Source organism: Oryza sativa, chromosome 1 (assembly GCF_034140825.1).
Source record: "Oryza sativa Japonica Group chromosome 1, ASM3414082v1".
NCBI lineage: Eukaryota > Viridiplantae > Streptophyta > Magnoliopsida > Poales > Poaceae > Oryza > Oryza sativa.
The window spans coordinates 40,973,258-40,985,703 of record NC_089035.1 but is presented as its reverse complement, the minus strand read 5'-3'; the positions used below and the strand labels follow the sequence as shown (position 1 = coordinate 40,985,703).

Genomic DNA, 12,446 nt, shown 5'->3' with positions numbered 1-12,446 from the left:
CGATTTAAAATTGTAAATGTCAGTGGCATTTGAAAGACTTAAAAGATATTGAAACAAGTTACTAAAAAATGTTTGTGTTTGTGATTTTTAACGATCCACATTAGAATTAGGCTTTTTTTTCTATTTCCCTCATTCCAGATCTATGCACATCTAATTTTCTTTTACCCGAAACTTCTTCCCGCCAACAATCATAGCTGATTTTTCATACTCTTACCGTTTGCATTTATTTGGCAATCTTGAGTTTTATTACTTCGATTTTAACTACAGATAATTTTAAAAATGGCTGGCTACAATTACCAAAAGTAATTTTAAAATGGTTGGATGCAATTAACGAAAGTATTTTAGTTATGTTTAGCATGTAACCAAATTTGATAATACGGTACTTTTTTTAATACTTATATTTTGTTTCAAAAAGAGACAAGCTGTGCACCAGCATAATTTTTTTTAGTACTCCGTGCTTGGTTGATTACCTAAAGTGGATATTATTAGAATTTATTTTAATAAGATAAAGAGACACATGCACTTGAAACGTCTCTTTCAGTAACATTTGCAGTGATATGTATACATGCATGGCTAAAGCAGACAATTTTCGTCTTTTCTTAAATTTTTATCACCGTGCTATGAGTAAATTTTTTTAGAGTAAATTTAATTTGGGCTAGTTTTTATTGCCGGTGTTTTCCTTTCAACAACCCTTTAATCAGTGTTTTTATCTTGGTCCTGGTAATTTTATCTTTGTGGCACTTTGCATCACTTAACTCTTTTATCCATATGCTTTCAATTTATCATATGTAAAAAAAGAAAGATCTACATATAGCTAAGTGTGTTTATTGATAAGTATAAGCCACCGTACTTGAAGTCGTTCGTAGCTTGAGAAAATAGTTGGGATGGTTTATAGTGAAAATATTGATTTAAAGGGTGATCCAGAGTAAAAAAGGTGATCAAAATGAAATTTAGTCAAAACTTCAAGAGAGTGATTAAGATAAAGCTGTAGTACCATACTCCTACCTCTTTGTACCTTTACTAATTAAATATTACGTCACCCAAAGTTGTAGACTGATTAAGATAAAGAGGGCCGACGCTGTCCGGTCCGTGAATCTGTAAACAGTTTTATAAACCAATCAATAAGTGCCATATAATCACTCGCAGAGTAGTATAGTGCATTCTTTGTACTACGGTCAAATATTTAATTATAAATCATTGCAACTAACCAGATGGACAACCTATCAGTAATCACGAACAGTTTAATGCATCAGAGCGACTATCTTAATGGTGGGTTGTTCTCCAATTTGTCCATCACAACAGTTTAGAATTCCAACTCTAGTCAGGCAGGAACAGTATAGTACTCGTCTAATTTAAAATATTTGACCGTAGTTTGGAAATAGTGGGCCCAGAATTCGCTGTAGCTGTGTACACGTAACAAAAGTAAAGAAAACACAAGGCCCGAAATGAAGAAGGCTGTGAGACCTGACCTGACCGACCCCCGCTTTGGCTCGGGGAAACTAGTAATTTTCCCGATTAGTAAAGCGCGGTGGCGTTGCTTGCACCTGTCCCTCGGAGGTTTGAGGTGGACCCTGACAAGGCGCGACGGCGGCGACGTGGACTGAACGGCCTGGACGCGTGTCATCACCCCACCGCTCCTCTCCTCTCACCTCCCCGCGTTTCAAACCTTGTCAGGCGTGGGCCCCACACCCGACGTGTGCAACCTCGTCCACAACCTCCGGGTACACGTCCCGCTTCCGCTTTAAAAAATTAGTTTCTTCAATCCTTTTGGGGGCATGGTGGAGTATATGTGGTGCGGCGGCGACGAACGGACCAAGCTCGGGTCGGGCGGTGTGGGGCCCGCGGATCAGCTTGCGTGGTGGGGGTGGGCTCCAGCTAGGACGCCGCGCCTTTGGTGCAAAATATCTCCGCCTGCCGCTCCGGCCAAAGGCCGCGAGAGATAAGCTCTCTCTTTCTTTATCTTTCTTCCGTATGGAGAGATAAGCATTGCTAGTGCTACTGATACTGCGGGTAGTAAGGTCTCATCGGTTGACGGTTGTCCATAGTCTCATTTTAAACCGTCACGGTTTTATTAATAACAAAAAGTAATTTGGGTATAAAAATATTATAGCGACTTCAAAACTAATGTTAGATAAACAGTGCGGTCAAAATATCTTAAAATGAACTTCCAGATTAGATTTTAAAATTTAAATTTGAGTAAAGTGCAAGGGCGGTCTCTAAACTTGTTTGTGTGGGTGTCACCTAGGTCCCTACACTCTCAAAATGAATTTTTGGGTCCCTCAACTTGTCTCGAGTATCGTATAGGTCTAAACGGGTTTCAACCCGCTCAATGTGCTGATGTGACATGCCATAGTGACGCCTACGTGTCAATAGAACCCATGTACCAGCACATATAGAAAAAATTAAGAACATTTTTTTTCTCCTCTCTTTTTTCATTTGTTTTTTCAAAATTAAAAACATCATTATCTCCTCTCTCTCTCCCCTCTCTACTTTTAAATTTTATTTTTTCTATATGACTGACATGTGGATCTCACTAATATGTAAGCGTCACCGTGGCATGCCACGTCATCTCACGGAGTAGGTTGGAGCCCGTTTGGATTTATATGACACTCATAACAAGTTAGGGATCTAAAAATACATTTTAAGAGTTTATGGATATAGATGACATATTCATACAAATTTAAGTACCGCCCGTACACTTTACTCTTAAATTTTAACTTTGCTTTTAGCTTTTTTGGGATAACTGATGGAGCTCGTAGTACTACAGGAGTGCTACTACTCCTAGCTTAGATGCATCTCTTTCTTCCGCATGGAGAGATAAGCATCGCTACCGCTATTCCTACTCCTCCTACTGCAACAGCAGGGACTCATCGGTGGTCCATAATCTTATTTTAAATCTTAACGACTTATTAATGATAAAAAATAATTTATTTAACTTTTATATGTATGTTCACACCGACTTAAAAACTAATGCTGAAAAAATACGTTTAAAATATCCTAAAATCTATTTTAAAATTAAATTTTAAAATTTAAATTTTGGTTTTGATTTTAGCATTTTAGGGTAACCGATAGGCGGTGGGGTTCGTAGTACTACTCCTAGCTCGAGATGCATCTCTCCTGGCCCCCTTTTGGAAATGACGCTGCTTTTGTTGCTCCTCTAGTACTTTGCGGCTGTACGAAACGATTCCCAGCTGCAGTAGTGTTTTTTTTTTCACACCAAAACTTTACGGTAATCAGTAATCACAAAAGCAAAGCTCGAACCGCCATTGAGCAAGTTGCAGTGTAGACGACCACTTTGTTACAGGAAGACGTACAATTATTATTCCTACCCACGTAAAGATGTATGCATCCGATGCTACTAACGTACAGGTACAGTACAATACTGGAGTACCCTTTTTTGTACATCATTTTTTTTTGGGTGTTGAGACAAAACCTTTTTGTCGCAGCGTGTGTACCAGCAACAAATGGGCCTACGCAGGCTCGGCCCATACTTCTCCCCCACCAAGCCCAAGCGCCCCCACCGGAAAGGAATGACAGCTCAGCCCGGCCCATTCTGCAACCGACGACGAACCGACTTTTATTCTCTTGTGGGCCATCGGCCCGGTAGCAGTTTACGCGGGCCCATCAGATGGCTCTCGCGTCCCAAACAGCAGCAGCAACCAGCAAGGCGGATTCGGCGAGCCGCCGGCGACGATGCCTTCGCGGCGGCCGGAGAAGCTGTATGCGCCCGCGACGTCGCCGGAGCGACCGACCGCCGAGGTTCCCACCGCCGCGGATCCCGCCGGAGAGCACCAAAGGTTCATCGCCACAACCATCCTCACCATATTGGCATATTCCTCTTCCCTTTTCCCTATTTTATTTTTACATCCAATTCCTCTTTTGTGGAACAATCGATCCTAACATCGAATGAATGCGCGGTTCATCTTAGTAATTGATTAGGATAAATCCAGAGGCATAGAGGAACCTCCTACGAAGTAGCTACTAGATCGGCTTCATGGCAGCAGTAATCTGATGCGGCCGGTGCTTGCTTAGTCATCCGATTCTGATAAGAGATTCTTCAGTGAGTCAGTCACCCGGCCGGCCACCCAAAGCATCTGCAAAAGTACCCGATTGGCCAATTTCCACCAAGAGAGCTGCTACAAAACGGGATCCCGTTGCAACGGGATAGATATATTAACTATTCTCTTGCACGAGTATGATAGGTATCAGGTCCTAGGTATCACAACGGGATAGACATATTAACTATTCTCTTGCACGAGTATTATAGGTATCAGGTCCTAAATATCACATGTACCGGGTAACATGTATCATAGGTATCGGGTACCATGCAACTGGTACCACAACAGGTATCAGGTATCAGGTACTGTCTCTCATAGAAGGGTATCCCGTTAATGGGATACCGTTGTCTAGGTTTTAGGTTTTCTGTACCACCAAATTATTTAGCAAAAGTAACTGCACTTTCCCTGCATCTGCGTCCATGCTTCAATCGGTCAAGTCGTCACGGAACATCCCAGAAAGAAAGGAGAGATCAGACGCGGAGATGGTTGGAAGAGATAGTTTCAGAGTGGATGTAAGCGAAGCTCGATCGATTCTGACCTGGCCAGTGTTAGCTGAATTTGCCGCATCATCGTCCAGCACAGGCGATCGAATCCGGCACCCAGTGGCTGTTACTTGCTAGCGATTGATTTGGTTGCATCGATCTGATATTTTTGTTTGCACACATCACACATCTGTTTGTGCGATTGATTTGGTTGCACCGATCTGATATTTTTGTTTCCACACATCACACATCTGTTTGTTTTGGACATATGTGCAAGTGTGCAGCTAGTGGTTGCTTCTGTTCATCCATAGGCTTCTCTTTTCATATGCTACTATAATACAGTACTCCATATTTCCGTCAGAAATGAGAAAATATCAAAGGAGAAGAGACCATGCATTGGCTGCTCAAAAGTGGAAAACTACATCTGCCAATTTGCCAAAGCAACTTTTATGTGGCCAGATCCTTCTGGCTCTTTTATCTGTTCTTCTCTTGAGACTCTCAAGAATTGGAGGTTGATCACCTGGGCCCTTGGAAATCTGATGCTGTCACTTGTACAGGAGGAGATCTCTACACACAAACCTACAGCATACAGGTGAAGGAAGAGCGATGGGTACTTCGCAAGCAGATAGAGAGGAATCTGTCGAACAATCTCCTTTTAAATTTGCAGCAAAGGCACAGGAATAGAATATCCAAAGGGAATCCTTTATGATCTGGAAAAGATCAAAAGAGCTGGAAAAAGTGAGCCAAAGAACCAAACCTTGCAATGGAGGTGCACACCTGGATATTTGCAACAGTATATCTGAAGATTTGTGATGCTCCATTGCTGAAACTACAGGACCTCTCTGAGCTCTTCTGCCACTCACTTGTCAATGGGCCCTTCGTAGCATACTGGGCTCACTTGTCAGTGACTGTCCTTAGGCGCATCATGCGTTCAGCCCTGCACAACAGCTGATGGATGATTCTTCTTCTGGTCGGATGCATGTTATCCATTGGCATCAGAAATAATTCTTCTTGTTTACATGCAATGTTATCCGTTGGCATCACAGAGAATTTCTTCTTGCTCCATGCATGTTATCTACTGGCACCACAAAGAAGCAGAGATGTGACCTCCAGAGTCTACTCTGATCATCTCATTCACAGAGTTTGCCACACACCCAACCTGCATATATATATAGGGGTTATCTCCTCCTGCATTTCACAGCAACCACAGCCAAAGCAAATCTTTGAGCAAGCTAGGCAAAACTTAGACCCCAAAAGAAAAAAATGGAGGCAAATCTCAAGAACAGTGCTAGAGGAGGGGCCAAGGGGAAGGTGGTGACAGTATACTCCAAGTATGTCAAACCCCAGAGCAGCCCTTCTGTAAGTGTCACACAGGCCTACTCCTACCAGCCAAACTACTCTTCCTCCATTGATGTAGCTGCAGCTGCAAACGGCTCCTATGGTGGCGGCAACGTCGACGAGAGGGCGACGGCTTACATCTTGGCCGTCAGAGAGCGTTTCAAGAAAGAATGGATGTAGGAAGATTGTGTCAGGATCCATTCCAGAAGAGGTTTATATTTGCAAGAATGTCTTCTGGGTAGCCATGCCTATGCTTGCATGGATGTAGGTAGTAGCTCCTTACTATGTCATGCTTTCCCATGTTCTTCCTTCTCTTTTTCTGTCAAACTACAGTTTGATTGGATGAGTGTAAGGGATGAATAACAGCTTCTGTTTCTGAAACCTGGTTGTCGTTTTGACTCTCCAGAATATTTACCTTGCTGGTTTGAAGAGCTATTTTAAGTAGAATCCGAGCTTAAGAAAAAACCTATGGTTTGAGAGCATGACAAATATGACTATGTATTCTCGATCATGCCTTGAGCATGAAGGGGAGCATAATATGAAAATAGCTAACACAAATTGGAGGAATTTTGTTGACATAAACATCCAAATAGCGGAAATTCGTACGTTCTCTGTCACATATTCTTCACCTATGTAGCTTTGTTTTTTCTGTCCCTTTTAAAGAATACCACTTTACAGAAACCGATACAATTGCTTTTCTGAATGATCTGTTTCTTTTCACTTCAAATAATGCAACTTTAAAGCATGAAATTACGCCTCTGCTAAAGATCAGCAATTTCCCATGCATGTTTCTTCTGTGTTTTTTTTTTATAAAAAAAATATCAAGAACCAACCAGTTTGCACTGGAAGTTAGTATATAACTTTTTTTTTCCTGTAGCATCTCAGTACTTGATCTTGATCTTTGCTTCCACTGAGCTGTCCTCCTTGACTTCTTTAGCCAACGAGGGTTAAACATCAAATAAAAAACAACCAATTGTATTATAGAAAGCATAGTCATCTGAATTCAGAACTTGTCCTCCTAGTTAATATCGCTAAAAAAACAGAAAACTTGATCTCCTAGAATAACGGCTACAGAAGTGGTCCAAAACCTTAATTTAGTCACTGTCTTTCAACAAGATCTCTGTTGATGAACAGCATGTGAAAAGCAAGCAGCTCCACACGTCATCATTTCATCTTGGCATATGCCACAAATGCAATGATTTTGTTTTCAAGAATACACAGGAACATGTGTAATGCAGTAATTTTGTACTAGCATCTTCTCTCTCTTATTTTCAGAAATACCAGTACATATAAACCACAGTTCTCCTCCATGGCATCTTTTCAGCTAGCTAGAGAAAAGTCTTAGCTCAAGAGGGGTGAACATCAAACAAGGAAGCTAGAAGGGCAGACAAGCAACAGAAAGAAGACCTATCTGAAATCTGAAACTTGTGTTCCTAGAACAACGGCACCAGAAGTGGTCCAAAACCCTTAATTTAGTCCCTGTCTTCCAACAAGGTCTCTGTTGATGTACAGCATGTGAAAAACAAGCAGAGCCACACGATTAGAAATAATCAGTAATCCTCCAGCTTTTGAGGCTAATTTGACTATTCAAGTACAGTTAACTTATGTCTAGTTCCTGCTGAACTAGCCCCTACACCAATCAAGTGGATAGCCAAATGTACACACAACAAAAGCTGTACCACTACAGTACAAGTCAATAACCCTCCAAAAATAATAGCACTAGTTCTAATAATGCAATTGTGAATCATAAGCTGGCTTGGGGGTATTTCCCATAAACTGGAAATACCAGGCAAAGTTGGAAAATGTGCATATCGTGGTGAATATTTTTCAGTATCACCAAGATAATACAACTATTATCACTGACATATTTTGTTGAACAACATTACCATCTCCCTAGCATCTGATCTATCAGGAATTCAGCTCAAGAACAGGGCCTCGCTGAGATCGAAATCGGAACCCGGAATCTCCACTACCACGATGAGAAAGGAAGAGCCTGGATTGCAGCATCGGAGCTACCCTGATCGGCGCTGACATGGTGGTGGTAGTAGCCATGGTATTGCAGCTGTGCACTTGTGGTAGTAGGAGTAGTAGCAGTAGTAGCAGTGGTAGTGGCAGATTTTGCCAAGATGGACGTGTCCTTGCCGGCCATTCTGACGTAGGACAGGCCGGTGAGCGACACGTCGCCGCCGCCGCCGCCGCCGTACTGCCCGCCGCCGGCGAAGAGAGGCTGTGGGATGGTGATCTGCGCCGTGGGTGTGGGGTTGTCTGACAGAAGAGAGAGAGCACAGTTGTCCAGACCCCCGTCGTGGGCGAACATCTTGCCGTTGCTGTGCCGGCTGCTGCTGCTGCTCCTGCTCTCCGAGGAAGGCGTGATGGTGAACGGCTGGCACCCGAACAACGGCGACGCCGCGGCGGCGCCGCCGCCGTGGTCGGCCGTCAGGAAAGGGAAGTGGTGCTTCCTCGCCTTGTTGCCGCCGTGGTGGAAGATGGAGGCGGCCGCGGCGGCGCCGGCGCCGTTGAGGTGGAGGGCGTGGTAGTACGGCTCTTGGAACACGTCGGCGGCCTCCGTCTTGACCACGTTCGCCGGCCACTTCGTCTCCTGCGGCGACATGGACGCCGCCGTCGAGAAGATCTGCGGGTACGAGGTGAATCTTGCCGCTCCTGCACACAGAAAGCGATGGATACCAACAGTGAGGCCGACGTCTCATGAGCCAAAACATTGTCACTCAACTATTTGCGTTTCTTGGCAGAATTCAGGTACAGCTCCTGTTCTTGGAAGATATTCTCTGATGATAAATTTGTTACTGCTAACGTCCAACGCTATGATATGATTTATTTTTATAATATTGTTTTTCAGATATGCAGCGGCGAGTCAATGCTCTAGTTTATGAACGATTCCTCAGGGAATTGTTGAAAATGACCTGTCCTAGATGATCCAAGATGCAAGGTCCAAAAACTACGGTGGATTTTCCATGATGACATGATATATCACACGACTCCAATTCAGGTCAACTTTGCGCTTTCAGACAGCTACAGTAGTTTTACTTGTATCATGTAATGCAAACGTTTACTACTGCCAGTCAACTGGGAGGAGATAAGAAATGTCAGGTTTAGTAGGTCGCACTAAAATAGTTCGATCAAACCGAACGGGGATGAAAAATGTCAAAATTTTCTGCTTCGCTTTCAAGTGCTATTTCAGCTGTCAGCTATGAAAACGAAAACTTTATTCACGTCCTTTCCAAACTGTAGGCTGATGCATGCGGCTTGCCAATTATGGAGAGCTTTTCTACGGTCCCTCAGGTACAGTATCAGTGTATCATACTGTATTTTTCTAACTTAATTCATATTACACCTTAATCTTAGGAGATATCACAAATAGTATTACTACTTAACGACAGTAAAAAAAAAGGATTGTTGTGGATAATTTTCGTGCTGTCAAGAACAGAACAATCTCAAGAACATATGGTTTGCAATTGCATACCGTGGTGATTGGCGAAAAGGTTGCCGGGGTTGAGAGGATCAGGCTGCGGCTTCCGACGCCGCTTGTTGTGCCCGTCGAGCCGCTTCCTGCAGCTCCTCTTCTCCTCATCGAACTCCCCGAGCAAATGAAACCTGTCAAAGAAAACAACAACATCAAACAATCAATTCATCCATCCGGTCACAGGGGCTTCCCTGAATCTCTGAATCTGAATCCATTGTTATGTACTTATGTGTGATGCAAATCTCAAATGAATGATCATTCAGAAGTATCCAAATGAGAGCTAGATCTACTGGTTGGTGCTAGTAATTGCCGGAGTGAAACTGTGAAAGAATTAAGCTGAGCATATGGATGGGACTGGAATATCGTTTGTCGTGGCCAGGTGAGCATCTGGAACGAGGAGCAGCAGCAGCAGCAGATGCAGGGTGGAAGGTGCCAAAATCGTTGGTGTTGCGCGAGTGAGCCACGAATGCGACCGGGAAAAGCATTGGCATGGCCCTGCAAGTAGTGCCAGTTCCATTGTATCTTGCCTATTCTGCTGCTGCTGCCATGGTGGTGCGCTGCTGCGTCGTCGTGGGGACAGAAAGACAGTGTCCCTCCCGAGGAAGAAGAGGAAGCACGGGTGGCCAATGCAAATGCTTTGTCTGGTTCAGATTCTTCAGGCTCCAGGGACCAGATCACCACCCAGAAATCAAAATTGATCTCCACCAAAGGTTAGTTGGTCATTCTAGCCTAATCAAAAACTCGAGTTTTTTTTTAACCAAAAACATTGAACTTTGAGTTGCTATGTCTAAATAAGTTAGTTTCTCTTTTTTTTTTCAAAAGGAATTGAACTTTGAGTTGCTCTGTTTGGATAGGCTAGCTGGTGATTCTAGCCTAATTAAACTTCATAGTTTTTTTTAAAAAATAAAAAGGATAAGAATTGAACTTTGAGTTGCTCTGTTTGTATAAAGATTCAAGTATTCAACCTTTGGGGCTGCGTACGTAAAAGGATTGAACTGGTCTGAAATTCTGAATTACTGTGGGGTTGGAAACAGATGGATACCAGAAGTTTCGGGGTGTGGTGGTGGCTGCACGTCGGCTTGTTAATTGCAAACGCCAAAAAAGCGTCATGATAGCAAACGGACAGAAACTAAAACAGCGCCAAAAATCAAATCCACCCGTAATAACCACACAAAAAAAATTTACACCAACTAAATCTGCATGCAAATTCTCGTTTTCTGAAAAGGAAATGAAACATGTATATTTTGTTTTTCAAAGAAATGAAATGGAAATTGAGGAGGAAGTAGAGAAATGCATGGGGGTGACGTCACGTACCTGCTGCACTGTTGGCAGAAGCGCTGCTGCTGGCCGGCGACGGTGACGACGGCCGTCTTGGAGTGCGCCTCGCACACCTTGTGCCGCCGGTGGTAGTCGCGGACGCACTTGGACAGGTCGGCGGCGCACCCCTCCACCGAGCACGCCGGCACCGCCGCCTGCTGCCCCTGCCCCGCCCGCGCCCGCTTCCCCGCCGCCGCCGCGGAAGACGACGACGACGCCGGCGGCGGCGGCGGTGGCGCCACCGCCGCCGGAGCAGCCGACGCAGCAGACACCGTCGTCGTCGTCTTCCAGCTCGTCGGCGCGCCGAGCTTGAGGTCAAGCGCGCCGCCTCCTCCTCCGCCACCGCCACCGCCACCGCTCGGGCCGACCACCGTGCCGAGGTCCCAGGAAGGCATCTTGGCGTCCCAATCCATGGCGAAAAAAAGATCGAGCAACGAAACGTAAGTACTATCACGAGATCTCTTGTTATCCTCTCGATCTTGCTGCTGCTGATGCCTCTATCTGTTCTTGAGCTGAGCTTTTGCGCTCGTACAGCAGCAGCTGAAGCTCAGCTCCTCGTCTCACCACAAAAAGGAGTGTTGATTGGAAGCAAAAGCTCACAGATGACAGGGAAGAAAAGGAGAAGAGATCACAGCAGCAGCAGCTGCATGCAATTAAGAGTCCAAGAACAGGTGAGGCCAACCACCTCTCCTCTCCTCTCTTCTCCCAGCAGCTGCAGTTTAATGCAAGAAGAAGATGAATGGATGGATGGAGGTAGGAAGCTGCAGCTAGCTAGCAGCAACCCCAATAAAGACCAGCCTTGGAGATGAGATGAGATGAGAGGAGAGGAGAGGGGAGACACAGTGGTTGCAGGCACAGGGGGGAGCTGGACTCCTATTGGAGGACTACAAACTCCAAAGGTGGCAATAATTGCCAAGAAGAGGAGAGGGGGGGTCACCCCTCTGCTACACTGTTCACTCACTTTAATTGCCAATGCCTCAAGACATAGAGAGACAAGTGTGTGGTAGGAGAGAGTAGGTGGGAAGGAGAGAAACAAAACCACCACGACTACACCATTACCATGGACCAAGGAAGAAGAAGAGGATGCAGAAGAAGAAGAAGAAAAGAGTTGCAAACCAAAACCAATCAAGAACAAGAGGATTCCCTCTCCTTTGGAGAGCTAGTAGCTGCAGCTGCTGCCTTCACTCTCTCTTCTAGCCTTTGCCTCTTTGGGTGTTGGATTGTTCCTTTTAGGGTGGAAGCTGTAGTATTCTGTAGTACCAAGGAAAGAGAAGAGGATGAGGAGGAGCTGCACTACTTCACTTGAAATAACAGGACATGTGAGGGCTGAGAAGGACTAAGTGCAGGGATTGCCTCCCCCCCCCCCCCCTCCCTTCACCTTTTGTAGGGGGGGTGCAGTGTGGAGGCAAGAGAGATGAGAGCAAAAAAAAAAAAGTACAAAAGTTAGGAAAGGGATGGATGCATGGAGAGGAAAGGAAAGGAAAGAAAGAAAGAAAGAAATGAGAGGAGGAAGTGCTGCTGTGCTGCCTGCTAGCTACTGGTGGTGCTTGCTGGAGGAGAGAGAGGCTTTTCTGTGTGTTGCTGGAGGAGAGAGGGCTTTTCTGTGTGTTCTTTTGCTGTGTTGGTGTTGCCTCATCTCAGCTGACATGATATTCACAAATCATATATAAAAACCCCCCATGTAATCATCCACTCCCCTCATCATTATTGCTTGTTGCACTTCTAGATGAACACCCAAGTTCACATCCTGAAATGCACTACTAGGTGGTA

At 44.7% G+C, this 12,446-nt stretch overlaps 1 protein-coding gene and 2 long non-coding RNA genes across 3 annotated transcripts; 2 read left to right on the top strand and 1 right to left on the bottom strand.

Moving 5' to 3' along the window:
• The first annotated feature begins 3,605 nt into the window (after positions 1 to 3,605).
• LOC107278893 (uncharacterized) lies at positions 3,606 to 6,259 on the top strand. The gene is made up of 2 exons (XR_001539810.3): positions 3,606 to 3,797; positions 5,098 to 6,259. It is a non-coding gene; the product is annotated as an uncharacterized lncRNA (long non-coding RNA).
• A 1,074-nt stretch (positions 6,260 to 7,333) lies between these two features.
• On the bottom strand, positions 7,334 to 12,027 carry LOC4327245 (squamosa promoter-binding-like protein 2). The gene is made up of 3 exons (NM_001409063.1): positions 10,674 to 12,027; positions 9,360 to 9,490; positions 7,334 to 8,539 (listed from the first exon to the last, which is right to left on the bottom strand). Exons 1-3 carry the CDS (start codon positions 11,087 to 11,089, stop codon positions 7,848 to 7,850), a joined length of 1,239 nt encoding a protein of 412 aa, NP_001395992.1. The 5' UTR covers positions 11,090 to 12,027; the 3' UTR covers positions 7,334 to 7,847.
• LOC107278895 (uncharacterized) lies at positions 8,496 to 9,302 on the top strand. The gene is made up of 3 exons (XR_001539812.3): positions 8,496 to 8,635; positions 8,736 to 8,885; positions 9,128 to 9,302. It is a non-coding gene; the product is annotated as an uncharacterized lncRNA (long non-coding RNA).
• Positions 12,028 to 12,446: the final 419 nt, after the last annotated feature.